General features: G+C 30.5%; 2 protein-coding genes across 4 annotated transcripts in view; one reads left to right on the top strand and one right to left on the bottom strand.

The window, feature by feature from the left end:
- The window catches only part of LOC136984515 (GTP-binding protein GEM-like), an 18,944-nt gene extending 11,187 nt beyond the window's left edge, over window positions 1-7,757 (top strand). For 2 of the 3 annotated variants that reach the window (XM_067281523.1, XM_067281524.1), the window contains exon 6: window positions 327-1,217. In XM_067281523.1, the coding sequence (XP_067137624.1) occupies window positions 327-580 (254 nt within the window). In that variant the 3' untranslated portion in view covers window positions 581-1,217. Of the gene's footprint in view, window positions 1-326; window positions 1,218-7,744 lie in introns of those variants that run through there. The other variant, XM_067281525.1, reaches the window with a different exon arrangement.
- Window positions 6,304-19,027, bottom strand: LOC136984514 (ras-related protein Ral-B-like). The gene is made up of 4 exons (XM_067281522.1): window positions 18,508-19,027; window positions 9,998-10,089; window positions 7,788-7,977; window positions 6,304-7,524 (listed from the first exon to the last, which is right to left on the bottom strand). Exons 1-4 carry the CDS (start codon window positions 18,914-18,916, stop codon window positions 7,292-7,294), a joined length of 924 nt encoding a protein of 307 aa, XP_067137623.1. The 5' UTR covers window positions 18,917-19,027; the 3' UTR covers window positions 6,304-7,291.

The following is a 19,027-nucleotide window of genomic DNA, read 5'->3' as shown; positions in this document are numbered from 1 at the left end:
AAGCAATTAAAGACGAGAGCTGGGCAGATCTTGTTTATCTTTCTCCCTTCCAATTTCTGAACCGATTCCATTTAATTTGGCAGAGACGAGTTATTTCATCATTTCTGTCAGTTCAATATTACCAAATTTGCCTATCCCACTTTAAAAATTTAAACTAATTACCGGATTCCTTAAAGTCTCCAGCTGCCCTAATTCTCTTTTTCTGACCCATTTATACAGTTTTAAAAAATATATATATATATATATATAAAATAAAAACCCGACAGGGGAGACCAGGCATATCTGCGTGTTCGTGTCCTTACACGTGACTTTTTTCTGTTCTTTAGAGGGTAGAACACTCGCTAATCGCTACGACACGAAGTATATCGAAACATCGGCTCTCCTTAACCACAACGTGGACGAATTATTAGTAGGAATTGTCAGCCAGATACGTTTAAAAGCCAAGCAGCAACGTCTGTCTGTCAGCAGAGGAAGCTGGAGCGCCACAGGATTAGTAGGAAAAGCAAGAGACATTATGGATAAAATACTTCAAAAATGTGACTTGAAAGCTCGTTCCTGCGACGATCTCAATGTTATATAAGTAGCCATTTTTGTTTTTGTTTTTTTCCCCATCTTCAGATTACCATAACATATATATATATACATATATATGTATTTTTTTCTCGTAAAAAAATAATACATATATAAACGATGATATGCAGGTAACAACGATGACAACATCGAATTAACGCGCCTACGCGAATCCAACATATCCATAAACTCTAATCGGAATGATGGTCCAATTTTAATTTGATATTTAAAAAGGCCAAAGTTTAAATTTCTCCATGCTCAAAATTTCAAAAATATATATATATATATATTAATAAACCGAGCCAGTTCGAAGTTTTTAACTTGTATATTCAGCAATAAGTCAGTGTGATGACACTATGTTGTATCCAACTGTTTATTTTTTCAATTATTTTTTTGCTTCTGAAGAAACTCGCAGGTTCGAGTTAGTTTATTATTGTTTTGAGGCACCCAACTAACAAAATATATATCAAATGAGGAAACTTAAAGAGGAAATTCATATCAAAACCTATGTGCTGTAAGTCTATGTAACTTTAACTGAATATATTTTATTAATTACCGAGATAATGAATACATATGTATTTCAAATCGTATGTAAGAAAGAAGATTATTTTTGTCTAGATGCTTATTTTCAGAGAGAGAGAGAGAAAGAGGAAAAAATTCTATATATATACATATATTAATGCATAAATTTAAATTTGCTTACCGCTTGAATGTATGTAAAAGTTTATATTTTCAATAAAAAAGGCAAAATACACGTAAATACAGTATGTAAAAATGTAAATTATCGCTGGCATGGCGCGAAAAACACACAAAACAACGCTTGTATGATTAAAATTTTCCTCCTCGGATGCCCATGTTTATAACGCCTTAAATAACCCCTTCTTCGGTTGGCCAGACGTGACGTGACGTAACTTAAGAAGAGCCTTCTGAAAGCATTCTTACTCTTATTTTTCTGCTACGTCACAGTTCGAGTTACTCCAGTACAAAAATTGACTTTTTTTTTTTTCTTTCGGTCGTTGTCTTGTAGCTCCTCGTCTCCGATTAATGCGTAAGTCTTTTTTAATGAGTACTTTTGGGCTTTAAGTAACGTAATTATAGATTTAAATTAAGGACGTATTGATTCTAATGATCAGTCCCATTTAAGCCTCTCTAGAGACAGTAGAGTATTTTTTTACACGATTTCTTCAAAGATATTCGTTTATTAAAGCGTATTTTAGGGATTTCTCTTGTTTGAAACAATTTATCTTCCAATTGTTTCTTGTTTCTATACTTTAATCTTCCTATTTTCAAATATATTTCATAACAATGAAAGATTTATCGTATTCACCATTCAATAAAATATAAAATTTCTTATTGTAAAATCATAAATAACGTCGTTTTGCTCAATATTTTATCAATTTAAACCAAAAAAAAAAAAAAAAAAAACTTATTCAAAAACATTGTTTAACGTTTACTTTACTTATTATTTCGTTAAAATTTGAATAATTAATTTAAAAAGCTACCATTGGCTAATATATTTATTTGATTTCAACCAGTAAACGTGGCTCTTACGTCAACGAGAAAAGTTAAATGATTGTTAAGTGGTCAATTTGAAAATTATCACGTCTCAATTATGCGGAATTGATCGGTTATTCGATTATATGTGTTTTGAATTAGCCAATGACGCCGCTTTAAACTTTTAAAATTGATTAGATAATCCTAAATGGTCACATTTGAAAAACGTCACATCACTAATTTATTCATTAGCACGATTTTAAAGCATAGAATTGATTTAGAGCTCAGTTATTGGATGATTTGCTTTTGAATTAACCAATAATACCGTTTTAAAATTTTAAAATTGACTAGCTAATCCTAAATGGTCAGATTTAAAATACATCACGTCACTAATTTACCCATTCGCGCGATTTAAATCCTGGAGCTCAGTTATTGGATGATTGGTTTTTGAATTGGCCAATAATGGAGTTTAAAAATGTTTTACGTTGATTAAAACAATATAAACGATTTAAATTGTTCAAATTTGAAGTAGGCCTACGTCACACTTAAAATTTAATTTATTTACTCACGCGATTAAAATTATGTTTAATCGATTTCAAAACTTAGTTATTGGCTAATTAATTTTTAAATTAACCAATAAGATAATTTTAAAACTTCTAAAATGTTAAACAACGTTAAAAATGTCTAAATTTTAAAAACGTTAATACCTTAAACTAAATACTGTAAATTGACTTTATTCATTAAATGTCGTTAAAACTCGAATAATTAATTTAACACGCGCTCGTTAGTTATTTATTTCGAAATTTTTAATTAATAAATTTATTTTTGAATTAACCAATAACCATTTTAAGGATTTTAATTGAATTTACGGGCGATTAAAAGTTTTAAAAAAAGAAAGCGTCGTATTGAATTATTTTGCCACAATCCACCATTGATGATAATTACTTTTAAGGTCGATACTCACTTGAAAACTCCTAAATTTAAACGAAATTATTACTCTAGTAGCTTTGATCGATTAAAATTCGTCACTATTGACACAAAATTGAAATTTTCTTTTAGTTTTGAATGAAAAACATCCAGGACGTTCCAATAAATTTAAACTTGATATATTAAAATGTCGTTTCATATAAAAAATCATCCCGCAATGCATTTTCCACACTCCCACGATGCATTTTCCACAAAAATATTCAAAATTTCACTCGACGACACTGATTGGTCGAGAATTCAAAATTAACCAACCAATCGGATCATTAGGAAACTTTTTAAATAATTCGAATTGTCGCCATCTAGCGCACGTAATAACAGGTTGAGGTTTTTTAGATGCTGATTGAATATTATATAATAAATATTTACTTAATTTGGAAAAGTTAATTAATTTTCTAACGATTTATTTATATTTGTTTAACAAGATAATTTAGGTTTTTAATTACACGTTAGTGCCATCTGTTGAACAATCGTGGAAATTGGGTCGCTCCATTTGAATTGCTAATTACGGGACCTCATAAATTTTAATTACGATTTGTTTTAATTTAGTTCAGGAAAAAAAATAAACGCGCAGCTAATTAAGTAATTGATAGAACTCGAGATTAAATTGGTTTTAAGCGGCGGAATACCCGCTAGAGATGCTTTAATTGCGATGTTTTGGTGTAAAGCATTCCTCCCGTGCGCTGATTTTTGAGTTTAAAAACTGGCCAAATTTGCTCATATTTTACACAAATCGGATATTCGGCTGCTGCATAGAAAATAAGGCAGCTTGATGCTGTCAAACATTTCCATTTGTCAAATCACACGATGCGAATTCTTGCGACTTAACTACACTTTGCAACTTTGATATTGCATTTACTCCGTCATTCACACTTTACTGTTAATCATTCGCCAATTCTACTCGTGCAATCGAGTTTTAAAAGTGAATATTTACTACTTTGAAGCCTTTTTTTAAATAGAAAGATAGCGTACACAACTTTAAATTCTCTTGTAAGACCTAGTTTCTTTCCAAGAGTTCATAAAATGCTTGAACGTATGCAGACGTAACACGCACAAACAAATATATTTAGCAATAATTTTTCCAGTGCAAAACAAGAATTTAAATTACGGGAATTTTATTTTAATTGACTCACGAATATAGAATATTTTTTTCAACTGGAAAACATTCTTTTTAATTAATCACTTAAACGGCACTTGTATCTTCCAGAAAGTAATTAATTCTTACTTTTCTTCAATTTTAATACAAAAAATTTCTATATAACAAGAAAGATAATAATTATTATTTGATAAATTTGAGCTTTTAATTAAATTTCAAGTTGGTTTGATAATTTGGTGGGAAGTAAATGCATCGTTAATCTGAATTAACTAGATTGATGCCATTACTATGTTACGTAGTAATTATGTTATGAGTGTACAGGCTTATATTAAAGCATGTAAGCGCTTATAACGTCAATATATGCGAGTACGAGTGTCTTACGTGTGCATTTATAATCCAACAGCGATACATTTTAAATCATATAGGCCTATATAATTGACAAACAGGGAATATGTTATATGTTTTTGAAATTTGAACCCACACATTATTACAAAGACTTTAAATATTCACGAATTTCTCTTTTAATTATTAAATGTGAATGAATATTTGTAATCTTGCTTACAGTTTCGCTATTATTTGGATTTATTTTAAAGAATATTCGACTCCTGACCCTCACTTTAACATTTATTCAACGTTCTATACCTCAGGCAAAAATTTTTTCTTATGTATTCTGGCTTGTATTCAAGACATTTCTCATATCATTCCAGGTTGTTTGCTTGGGGAATATTCCAATTCGCTATTCCTTAAACTCGACATTATACGAAATAACCACACATTGGAATATTAGAAATGAACCCATCCATTAAAGGTTGAGATTAGCTGCGAAGTTATTTGTTTATTCTGTTGCGTAAAAGCTTAGTTAAATTTACTAGTCTTAAATTTACAAGACGAATAAATATAATGTTTTTCAGTTAATTTAATGCAGGATTATTATTATTTTAAACAAGCTTGAAGGTTAAATACTTAGACTATTTGTCAGTATTTACGTTACTTTACACAATATCATTTAAATTTTATGTAATTAAAGATTTTGAAGAATTGAGTTACATAAAATTTTAATAAAAACTTTAGTTTTCCTTTATAATTTTCACTAACTTCATATAATATTTTAATTGAAATCGCACGCGATTTGATATTCGTGGTAATAAAAACCGTTTATTCTTGCCAATAATGCAGTCGATGAGTGAAGATAGATTAAGTTTCAGCCGTTAATCAGAATGTTGTGATTATTAAATTCTAATTAACCGAAATTTTCAATTCCAATTAAAGATGTTATCGGTATGTTTAAACGAACAATTGCATGCTATGTTACGTAACTATTCATTTCTTTTTAAAATAACTTGAGAAAATCGATTATTATTTTCACTTTGTCTGCTTGTCTATACAGATTTTTATCTCCAAATCGATTGTAGCTAGAAGCTTTAAATCTTGAATTATGTTCCACGTCATCATTGTCTTTGTGTATAATTTCAAAATGGCAGTTGTTTCAGCTCCTTACTGTAGTATAAATCATAGTTTAGAAGACAATAGAACGACATTTTGGTCTTAATCTATAGAGACGTTGAATGTTTCATGGTAATGAAACAATCGTTTCAATTATTCATAGCAATATAAAACATGAATTTTTACAATTTATTTTTAGACAATTTTCAAATCTGTGTTAATGTATAAATTTACCTTATAATTAACTCTGTAGCTAGTTTAAAAATTTTAAAAAGCGATAGAATTGCATTATTTATAAAGCATTATAGAATCAATTAAAAATGTATATAGAATTTTTCTAATTATAGTAAAATCCGATTCAATATTTTAGTATTTGTGACTAGTTCCTTCCTATAATTTATTTATAACATTCTTCTACCGAGGAGGAACGTTGCAAACGTTCTCCTATTCAGAAACATTATGCGGAATGGGAACGATAATATATATAAAAATTGAAAAAATAAAATAAAATAAAAGTTTAAAACGGTTTTTCTGTTTAGTCATTAATATGAATAATGCGAATACGTTATCGCTTTTTAAAATTTATAAGGTCTAGTTGGACTGTAGAGCATTATCTGTCGTCACTAAACAGAATGAAGCGTTCATTTTAATGATGTTACTACACCCTCCTTTTTTTCCAGATTATATTTATTTGAATTATTTTTAGTTCAGTAAACTGCTCGATACAGTAATATTTTATTTCAAATATTGACATAGATTTATAGATACATCGAAGTAAAAATAAATAAAATCGAAAAATGTCAAATTTATGCTCGCAAAAAAGGAAACTTTTTGCGCATAGAAGCAACACCAAAGGCACGAACGGTCGTGGAAAAAGTCATTCCAATATAAATAAAAAAATCCGTCCGATTATCAGGTTTATAATATACACATAATCGGATTTTATACAAGACTAGAATAATTACAACTCAATAAATTTAAAATTAAATAATTCTACAATTATAAAACGTTGCATTCATTAATTATAAAGATATTCCATGCGCGCTTCACTTTTTTCAGCATTAAACACGGCATTAACAAGCCTCAAACACCACCCTTTCAACATCAAAACACTTTAACCACGTGTTAAACAGAAACTGAAAACTTTTCAATTACAAATCTGACGTAGTTGATACGTTAAAAAAATATACAATCGTAATTGGTTAATTTTGAAATTAGAGACCTCCTATTGGCTAATTTAAAATTTAAAAAGAAAATTACTACGCTCTACGCATGCGTTTTATATTTTCAAATATGAAATTGAGTTTTATTGGTCGGATAATTTTTAAATTTAAATCGATAAGTGTTGAGCGATTGGTCTTTAAAAAATCCCCTACGATAATTGGCTGATTTGAAATTTAAATGCGAAAGCACGCTTTTACATAAGCATATATATTTTTATTTATTTATTTAATTATATATATGTGTGTATTTTTTGAAGATTTAATAAATAAATAAATTAATTAATTCTACGGGATAAAACTTAAAATGAGGAACGAAATTAAACAGTTATTTATTAATTAACATGATAAAATTTCTCGGGGCGGATCCTTTTTATGTAAATAATATATAATAAATTATATATATATATATATATATAGATAGATAGATATATATACTTGATATAAAAATAATTTTTAAAATTAAATGGAAGATATAATTAATTCACAGCACCATAAGATTCTCGCAGGACTTCGACTTGATCTGAGTTTCGGGTTTACCAAGTAACCAATTCAGGAAACCAGAAGGTTTCGGACTAGATGTCCTCAACTTATCTTTTTTATCCTTTAATCTTATCTGATTAACTATACCGGCTAATAACTCATCAACGTTATGATTAAATCCTGCAGAAACTTCTATAAATTTGCAGTCGTAGCTGCTAGCGATCGATTTAGCATCTGTAAAAAGAAAAAAAAAACATGCATATTTACAAAATCCATCAATAGATGGCGGCACATTTTAATAGTTAATTTTTTTTAATTAAAATTAATTATACTTTAATTATTTAAAAATTAACACGAAATAATTATAAATTTATATGATTAATTTTTAACGTATTTGATTTTTTCGAGGCGTTAGTGAATTTTTAATTAAATGGTTTGAGTTAGTGGCTAACAGATGGCGGTACGGGTGAATTCAGAAAAAAAAAGATTCTTCCTACCTTCGGTAGGAACTTCTCTTGCTCTTTCTAAGTCGCTTTTGTTTCCAACTAAAATAACGGCTTTATTCTCAATAACTTCCTTTTCTTGCAGTACGTTCAAGATGGCAGATGCTTTATTGAAGCTTCCTCGATCAGTTACTGAATATACGACTACAAAAGCGTCTGTCTTCTGGAAAAGTACATGCTCTGTCTACAAATAAATAATACACATTATAAGATATAAATAAACCCGTATTTAATAAATAAAATGAAACTTTGACTGATTACAATCTAGACTATGTACAGGATAATCATAATTAAAGCGTACCTATTCAGAGACATCTATGGGGCGTAATGGAACAAAACTAGGTGATAATACTATCGAAGACTTGCGGAAGAGAGATTCATGAAAAAAATTTTAGTTTCAAAACTAACCACCAGGGCCAATATGGCGCTGTTAGACAAGTAAAACTATAATATGCCTTCTTTAAAGATTGCTATAAGGGTTGGTATGTGTAAACAGGATTTTTACGTGTACTGGTTTAAGTTTTTGATCATGAGAAAACGTTTTCTCAAGTGTCATATTGTCTGCTGGTGGTGAGTTTTGGAACTAATTTTTTATTATTATTATTATTATTATTATTACCGAATTTTGTCAAATTACACATCGTAAATGTCTCTCTAGACGTCTCTGAAGAGGGATATTTTAATTATGCTCACTCTGTACATGAAAACACTATAATTAAATTGTTATTGGATAAATTTAAAAAATATTAAACCACACCCTTTAAACTATAGGAAAAATCGTATCGTTTGTTATTGATTATAATTTAAGAAGAATTTATTTAATTTTGAGTTTTTGCAATTGGAGTGATTTAAATTTAAATTTAACCAATAAGGATAACATAGCATAATTATTATCAACATTAAAATTTAATTAATATCAATTAAGTTAAATTTAAGTAATTATAAGTTAAAATAGACCTCAACCAATAACGATATAATACAGTTTTACGTCATGTAATTACATTTAAATGTCGACCAATACCGTTTTTTAATTTCTAACGGGCGTGGCTTAAAATTTAAATTCGACCAGTAACGGCTTTAAATTCCAGCGTTAGGTATTGGAATATTTCAATTTAAATTTTAACCAATCCAATTGATTGAGTTTCAAATCACGCAATGGGCGTTGCTTAAATTTCAAATTTATCAATGAAATTGCTGGGTGAAGCTTCCATATTAAATATTTGAATGCAGAATTTAGTTAATAAAACAACATTACAAATTTAAAATTTACGATAATATATTAAGCCTGTTGGGTAATTTTAACTACGTTATTGTCAGATATTAAAGTAGAATATAATAAAGTCGATATACAGTTAGTTTTATTGCAATTTTTTTGTAATAAACTCTCATGAGAGTGATTTAATGTCAGATGAAGTTTGTTGATCGTAGAAACTTTGCCAAGTATATTTTATCATTTCTTTTTTTATTTTCTTGGGAGGAGCGAGGATTTAGTTTAAAGGGATTTAGTTTCTGAATAGGAAAGAAAAGAATTTCATTAACTAAATTGCCTTGATAAATACGTGCAAATGAAGGGAGGGGAGATAAATAGAGAGAAAATTGATTACTTATCGTCATCATTATTATTCTTTATTTTCCTGGCTGTTACGTAAAGATGGAGATCGGTCAAAAAATAATCCCCAAAGGTATTTACATTTTTGAACTTGGGGGACGTTGAAACGTCGAAAAATGCAAAAATTTTGGGGATTTCTCAGTATGTATTATGTGTGGGGAGGCACGATTTTGTTCACCCATTTTGAAGCTTAATAACTTCCGTTCCTTTTGTCGAAAATTTCTGAAATTTTGCAGGGAGATTTGGGTATTAGGGGGATTGATGTTGACGTCAAAGGGGTGGGGAGATAAAGGGGGTCGTGTGTATCTCCAGTAGGGTCGGACTTAATGACGATTTTACTCGTTATTAGCATTTACAATTTTTTAAGAAACTCATCTCTACCCTCAAAATTAAGTTTTCTGTTATTTTATAATAATTACTAATATAAAAAGTTTTAAATAAAATGCCATAACAGATGGCGCCATATACAATTTTAAATTTGTCTGCTGGGAAAGTTACTCAACTCTGCTGGATATTTTTTTTACATTATGCGCTACGTCAAGAGATTGGTTTTCGTATTTTTCAAAGTAATTATCCTATGTAGTTTATCACTTACCGGTATATCAGGAGGGATTGGTGTATCAGAAAATAGAAGCTCGTATTCTTTTCCTTCTAATAGTACCGACACTGTTTTTTCTACTTCTTCTTCTATAAGAAAAACACATATAAAATTACGTAGAACTTTAAAAAATGTACTAAAATTAACACACAAAACTCGCGCCAAAAATCCCACTTAGCTCCTATGATATGTGATAGACACGGTTAATTTAAGATATTTATTCAATAAATTAATCTTCGAATAAATTATGATATATAAAATAATCAAAAAAGATTATTTTATAAATATTTCTATTTGAAACGACATCATTCAATCAAAATACACATATTTGTTTCTTTTGTATCCATATGATTGACGTGCCTAAGAAATTCAAGATGGGGATCGCTTGTCATAAGGCCGAGTAGGTTATTTGACAGGTGTCAAAGTGACATTTTTCTAAGTTTAAATAAACTGCATTTCAAAGGAAAATTACTTAAACCTCTGTATTCTTCTTTCTGTATTCTGTATTCATTCAAAAGTATAATTATCTTTTGTATTGTTTATTAATTTAGTTGTAAAAAAATTTAGTTCGTAGCATACTGTATTGTACCTCAAAGTGTATTTTAGATTTAAAAAATATAAATAAAATTACATATATATTTAATTAATAATAGTATATAGTAAGAATTATATAAGAATAATTTCAGGTAATCTACAAAATTTTTCAAGAAAGTAGCGTAAAATCTCCCGATATATTTATAAAGTTAGAAAGCAATTTTTCACGTTTTATAAAATTCTTTAGTGTTTTTACCGAAAAATACTTCTCAAGACCTTATAGACAACGTTCGAGGTCTTTGTTTACACATAAATTAAAAAGGAAGCGTAAATGTCAAAGAACAGTTAGGTAAGTGACGTAACAGCGCAACTACCCTCCGGCCAGTATTCATATTTTAGAAGAAATAACGACAATCAGGCGCCACCAGCCGTGAACCAATCATGCTGCCATTGTTAATATTATGTGATCGACCTCGTTTGTACTTGTCTGTCCTTTTTCCCCCCTCCTCCTATTAAGGATGAAGCGCATCTATTGTAGGTGAGAAGGTGGTTTCTAGAATGGGTTCTATGCCAAGTTCACATGACTCATTGGCATTGTGAATGATTCGTAATTCAAATCATACGATTTAGTTCGTTGTACGTTGGCGTATCTATAAGCTATTCTTGTCTCTTACAGATAAGAATAGCACACAGATGCACAGATAAAAGGTCTCCATTTTATCTGTTATGTGCACCTGTTGAATCTCGTTAACAATGCATAGATTGGAACATAATACCTAGTAACATAACTCACCTAAAACGTTTTACATTATTGATGCATAGTAGCTACGAAATTTAGGCCTAGTTAAGTGCCGATAAATAATAGATTTGGCTGTTAATTAAGAGTTACGAGGCAGTAGGGATTATCGAGATTAACGGCACTACATTCTACAAAATAAATCTTACTTTAGGGAATTTTTCTTCGATAATCTCTTTGGGATGAGGAGCGAATTAACCCACTTTTTACCCCCTTTTTTTTACCTTCAGTAGCGTGAAAAATATATTATCCCTGCTTCAGTTTTACGCATTACACAAAGCAATTACTGTGATGATGAGATATTGTTTGAAGGCTATCTTCTAGCTACTAAATATATAGTTTATAAAATTAGAAATGTCCTCTACATGTCTTTATTTATGCTGGCTTGTGAATGTTGACAAAGGCATCTGGTTCGTAAATGATAAAAATTTTCTTCTTGAAAATCATTAACAATGGCGCCCGTTTTTTTCCGTTTAATTCAACTCACGATAACACAAAGTTAATAAATCTTTCAAATTAATTAAAAATTAAATGCCCGCCGATAGCCCATATAAAACTTTAATCACTAAATTGTGTAATTTTCTCAAAATTTAATAAAGGTTAACTTACTAATTTAAATTACTTATTCATTTATTACGTCACCTAATGACTAATGAATTTTCCCAGTTAACGAAGTTTTAATGGAATTTAGTCAAATGGTAAACGCATCTGTTTACTTTTTTTTGTTGTTTTATATATATAAAATTTTATTGTTTCTATAAAAAAATAAAAGATAACGCTTTATTAGTTAATTTAAATTCCTTATAATCGAGTCGTTACCTTTGATTAGCTCATTTAAAATTTAAAAATTGCGTCCCGATTGTCGATTGGTTAATTTAAATGACAAAAATTCAAATCCTCGTCGATGATTGGTTAATTCAAAATCGATTCGAATATAACAAACGTAATTATCAAACGAAACGGAAAAAAAACGAAAGTTTATTTTGTGAAACGAAAATTAATTAATTTTATTTAAAATATTAAATAAGTTTTTAATTATTAAAACTTTTCTTGATTAAAAAAAAAAGAATTTAAAGACATTTTTAAACGGTTCATATGTTTAAATTTTCGAAAAATAATAAAAACAAGATGCAAAATTTAAAAAAAAAAAAAAAAAAAAAAAATGTTGATACGAAAGTTGACAGACGCCTACTTGAAAATTCTAAGATAGGCTATATTTTATTTTTAAACTCACAGCGTTAAAATAAAGTAATGTAAGCTTAGAAGATATATTCCTTTAAAAATTTATAAAATTTTAAAAATAAGAGAAGGTAAATTATTAGATAATTAAAAAAAGAATTTCAACCAATAAACTACGCTTTGAGATTTTGTAGTAAACTTCTACAGAATCGATTTTTAACGAACCAAAAAAGAAAAGTGATTGGCTATTAATCAATTAGACATTTGATTAACGACCGTCGATTGGTCAGTTCGAATTCGATATATAAACGTCAACCGCGGCGATTGGTCAAATAATGAATTCACTGTCCCGCACTTAATAATTGTCGTCTGCACGCGAAGTGGAAAAAAGTCGTCTGCTAGCTCAAGCTAATTAGATAAGTCAAACTAACGAATAATCTTAATAAAACGAAGTTAAAATGGCTAAAATTCGAATTATTTTACTCGATTTAACAGAGTTTAATATTAATTGTGGTTATAAATGTGCAAATATTTAAGAAAAATCGGTTAAACTATCGTCTGCTGCGATAATAGGCTTAATGACGTTTAGGCCTAACCATGATTTTGGATTGATTTAAAACTGCAAAATGTCTAAAAATGGACGAATCAAGTAAGTTATTTCATTGTTTGTTTACTTATTTTTTATATTTTAACATTTATAAGACTCAAACACACTAAAAATTACGTAAACAACGAACTATGCATAGAAAGATTAGGCCTACTTGTTATTAAACAATATTCAAACTCGAAATATGCATACAAATTTAATCACATTATAAATCTGCAAATTAAATTACAATATTATAAATCGTCACAATATATTCACAATGCTGGGATGCAATTTTTCGTCAGTGTTCGATTTTAGTAGTGCCTTCCCCCTGTACGTCATACTTTTCCTGTTAACAATGGAGTTATTCCGGCCATTTTTTTTTAAATTTAAATAACGTGACTTCCGGTTCAAACCGGAAGACTGTATATAATTAATGTGGATCCCTTTCCGAGCTTTCTATATCAGTTCTCGACATTATGGAAGGACAGACACACAGACAGACGGTTTTTGAATGCTTTAATACAACATTACTCAAACTGTAGCCTGCGTACCTCTACATATTCTTCGGAGTTTTGCATACAGATTCGCCTGTTTTTTGTGCGTATTTATATTTTTTTAAAATATATATAATCTGATAATTAAAGTAATATATTTATGACTATACTTTTGAGACATAAATCTAAGTTATAAGAAAAAAATAAGACACTTACATTATTCAGATTTGGAAACAATACAATATACAATATGAATAAGAAATATTGTATGCCTTTATAATTTAAATATCTTACTTATACACTTCTGTACAGTGGATGGGTAACAATGGATATAAATGATCTGGTCACGAAGGACTGACGGCTGGTAAATCAAATAAATTAATACGAATTTCTCCGATAATTTTGACGAGTTTTAAAGAAAATTAATTTGATTTTTTTACCGAAGTATCAGAAAATTAAATTTTTGTGATCTATAATATGGAAAAAGAACCCGAAGGAATGCCTAATTGGGCCGCCTGGCCTATCTATCGGAGGCCATGTTTGCAATAAACAGGGCCTCCGACAGGTAGGCCACAATAACACAATAAACATATACAAGTATATAAATTAATTCGAAAATTATTGGTTTTATTACTTAGAAACGACATTGTAAAGAGGTGCAACTTTTTAACAGTCTATAATTTGTGTTATATATGCGTAAAACTTGCTAATAGCTTGGCAAAGAGTAAAGAAAATTAACATTCGAGGCGTAACTCAAATATTAACTTTTCAAGAAAACATTCTTTTTCTGGAATAAGTAATCATGTGAAAACATCTACAGAGTAATGCGCGCTGGGATTTATAAGTTCTAATCAAAGTAAAATGTATTAAAGTAAAAATATATTCTAGTAATTCTATTGATTTGGTATAATATCGAACAAATTCTATCGTTATAATAGGCGCATTGCCATAAATTATTCATAAGTCAGAAAAAGGCGAATTCGTCAGAGTAAACAATAACATTGGCGGAAACAAAACACGTAATTTCTGTTTTGATTAAACGAATTTAAATTGGGTTATAAACGCTTGAAATTTAATTAATAAATCAATTAATCTTGTGGGCCATTATGCAAAAATCTATTAAAACCTTTTACCTTTTAACACATGAAAATAATTAGAAGGACAAGTTTTGAATTGTTAACCAGTGATTTTGTTCTAGAAATGGGTGTATGCGCGATACCTGGGTTACGCTTCTATTATGATACATAACAGAACATCCGTAACACGAAACGTGACGATTTAGTTCAAATTTTCACGTCTAAAACAGAAGAATTTCAAAAGATAGCGACGAATCTGATACTTAAATACTTCGAACACGTTCCAAGAAAAAGTTATACGCTCGATATCCATCATATTTTTGCCATTTATCAGTTGCGAATGACCAGTAATAGCATTGATTTTACTTGTTAGTGTCTGTTGAATATAATGGTATCCATAGTTACCATTATTTTCAATTTGTCGTTTATTATTGTATCAGCTCCACACGGAGGATGATGTGACAGACATTGATTTCGTCACTGCTTATGTTAAAATGATACGGTAATTTAAGTGTTAAAATTCGATATCTTCCGAAATCGCTGGAAAATCGATTCTTTAAAACAATCCACAATACATTACTGAAACATTAAACTCTGCTGATTATATAAAGAGTTATATGACCTATCGTAACAGCGCAGTTTTGTTTGATAACAGAGCGGATTTAATCTTAAAAAATATTTTCTTTTTATACATTCTTATATTACAAACAATGTTTTTTCTTTCTTTTTTTTAAATCGATTTCTGGTATGAAATCACGTCAGAAATTCATAATATATTTTATATATCAAAGCCAACATCAATCATAAGGCAAAATTAACATATAACATACCGTTACCATCAATAAAAATTAGTTTCATTTTAATATTTATTGCTGAATTAGGTAATTTTTTAAATTAAAAAAACGTATGCTTATATAAATTTTAACGTAGCGATTGCCGAGTAAAAAAAAATTGTTAATTTATAACAAAAAAATGACCATAAAATTCGCAATTTAAATTTTGAAATTTAAAAAACAGCCATTAAAAGTGTGGATAAATCAGTAATTACGATTAAAATTAATTGTAAGCATCGCGTAGGAATGTTAAAAGGATAAATATAGATATTCAAAGTATGAATATTTACAAAAAACATTGCTTATAAGAGACGATGCAAACATGATTTAATTAAAATTATCTCCAAGGAAGTCGCTTTGATCTGGTAAACGAATTTAAGTAGTTTCATTTTAAAAAGAAAGAAAAAGAAGAAGAAGAAAAAGTAGTTTTAGAAGATAAATAAGACTTTAGAGAAACTTTGATGAGAAAACATTGAAGCATTTAATAAAAAAATAAGAACGCCATCCGGGCTTAGAATGGCAAAGAATATTACATTTTCAGCAACGCGAAAGGCGCAATTAATAAGTCATAATTATAATTTTAATTGGAAAAGAAATTTTAGAATGTCCAATTAAGTTATCGAACGTATTTATCTCGTTAAGTTTTCAACAGGAAGCATTTAATTAAGCGAAAACAATAACGGAGCCAGATAGAATCCATAACGAAGATTACAACGTAGGTCAGAAAGTTCTACCAATCGAAAAATCTATATTTTATCTGGCAGCGTGTAATTACGCTGCACTTTTGCCTCTATTATATATCAGTTTTTAAAAGGCCACGCTCTCCCCGTCTAGGCCAAGAAATCTTTATCGATCGCTCGCCACAAAGTTTTGACAGCGAGGAAAACACCGAATAAACAGCGAAATTTATTCCGTACGATTTATACAAAACGGAAAAAAAAGGACAATCGGCGTCATTATCCCGTACATCAGACGTCCATTACCCCATCGATACAAGTCGTAAAAACTATCCATTCCGGTGCCAGGCCAGCTTCTTCTCCTCAAATAAAATAAATAAATTCCGTAATTTCCTGGAAAATTTTCTTCTTTTCTTCCCTCCCTTCATAATTTCCTGTTTGTTTAGCGTGAAAGAAACAGCATTATTCTTTACCAGGAATTCCTCTCTAGCGTGTTTGCAACAAAACGGCATCTCGACTTCGTCTTTCAAATGCAATTACGTGATCGAGATGCGTTTAGATGGCTGCAGAAGGACAGAAATAAAAAAAAAATGGGATCACTCTCGACGGCGCATCCGCTCGGTTTTCTTTATCTCCCACCCAATAAAACGAAAAAATGAGATTTCTTATATGTCGGGTCACGTTCTTCGCACAGCCATCAGCTGCACGAAGTAACACCACGTGAACACACGGCTAACGTTCTATGCGGGAGAAATGCTCACCGTCCCCTCTAAAAGTGTCACGTAACGTCGAAAACAACACGTTAGATGCGGCTCCAACATCGAACGGTGGCGCGTTAAAGAGGGGGTTAATGGAAACGATAGGAAAAATAAAAATAAAACCCAGCAGTTATCCATTAAGTTACTCGAACAGCGACTTTATTCTCTCTTCACGTTTCCGCTTAAACGAACGATTTCGGTGGAAACGTGAAGAGGAAAAAATTACACGATCAATTAATTCCTTTTTCCTGTCGATAAAGGAAATAGCCCCACTTCTACACTTAGAATATCCGCATCCTTACAGAAAAAAAAATAATAATACCCACCTCACCCTCTACGCGGTGTTATAAATAAAAGAAGTAGAAAAATAGATTTTTCCGTTGACACTCGGGGATCAATCTATATCGGATTATCCCTATCTAATCTCATGATGTATGTCCTTTCTTTCCCCCTTCTCACGCCCTTCCACACTTAAAATCGATTATTATTATTATTATATGCGACAAAATAATTGCCTATTAATCGCGCTTGAAATTATTCGAGTTTTATACGAATTACTCTCCCTTGTTACAAATGCCATCTGTTTCTGGAAAAAAATATGCTCCTTGCAATAAATCGTGGGTTTACGCCAGGGAAATTATAAACATATTTACGTAGAAAGTCGTGAAATGTTAGGGAAAATTCATTAAAAAATAAAAAGTTTAGAATTGAAGCTCGGCATCTCGCGTATCGGAAAGGGGGGATCGTTAGGTAAAATTCGGGTTAAAAAACACAGTACGATTTTCGAAATGTGTGTATTTTTATAGGGAAATATCCCCAAATGTTAAGGTAACGTTTCTTTCATTACATCAGTAATTTCGATATTTACTTTAATTAAAGGAGCGAATATCGTATAACAAAAGATTACACGGGCGTTGGCCCCGTGTTGAATATTCTTACTTTTTTCATAAGATTTTTTACGTTTTCTCGAAGGATACGCCCTCGTAAATGATTAGGCAGCAGATACGAATTACTTCGATGTCATATCGACAGAATATATTTAAAAAAAGTCGATTTAAGTAACTTCTTAATAATTTTTAAAAATCTGGAGAAGATAATCTGTGAAAATGTCACTTTAAACCTCCCTAAATTAGGTTAATTATGCAAAGTCTCTCTCAATGTTCCGTCGCCAAGACGGGAAGATTCCCCCACACCTAATTGTTATAAGTACTGTACTTATGTAAATTTTTATGTTAATTTTTTATAGTATTGATGCTGGCAACACGGCTATAACAAGGTAAATCTCTCTTAAAATCAATTTGAATAATCTTAACTTATTTATTCAATTACTAACGTCACGCGGACACCACCCCCTACCAGCGATTCAAAAATATCAAAAATATAATTTTAACACTGCCAAATAAGGACGTCCCTTAAAAAAACGCTATATACGTGTATTTAAAACCCGCCAATGCAGCGAGAAATTGGGGAAATATCCCCGGAACGTACGTAAATATAAACACGTTATAAAGGAGGTTACCCCCGTTATAGCGCCGTTACTTATTTATATTATCATTTTTATATTTTCTCACCTTGCGATCCATCGTAGGCATTGGCCGTATCCGACGACATAAACTGGGCAACCAGTGCAGTCTTCCCTACTCCTACACCTCCGAGCATCAAGACTCTACGGACGAGGGCCGATCCATCTTTAGTTTCGTGATAAATTGGGCAGGATCCGTTCGAGGCGAGGTTAGTGTTACTCCTGGATTTGTGACGGAACGAATCTCCCGTGTTGACTATGTTACCTTTAGAAGTAACTTTAAAACTTCTCACTAAGTAGCGATCATCGTAAGACGTGCTAGGAACCCTCTCCTCCGCTCTAATTTTAGACACGAGAGACGATAAAGTCAGCCCCCTCGGTCTAAATACGTGGTGTGTACTAAAAGAAGGAAACGAAGAGTTACTAACACTAGCAGACGAACCTTCCCTGTCAGACATGTTTAGATCATTGCAAGCGTGCTTTACTACATCAAACGGACACGGGGCCTGACCTATTTCTGTAGGGAGGGAGAGGGATTACCGCCGAACACCTGTTTTACCCGCACCCGA

Source organism: Centruroides vittatus, unplaced genomic scaffold, assembly GCF_030686945.1.
Source record: "Centruroides vittatus isolate TY-2023 unplaced genomic scaffold, ASM3068694v2 contig_921, whole genome shotgun sequence".
NCBI classification, from domain to species: Eukaryota; Metazoa; Arthropoda; class Arachnida; order Scorpiones; family Buthidae; genus Centruroides; species Centruroides vittatus.
The sequence above is the reverse complement of the archived record's forward strand: the minus strand, read 5'-3'. Positions and strand labels throughout refer to the sequence as shown.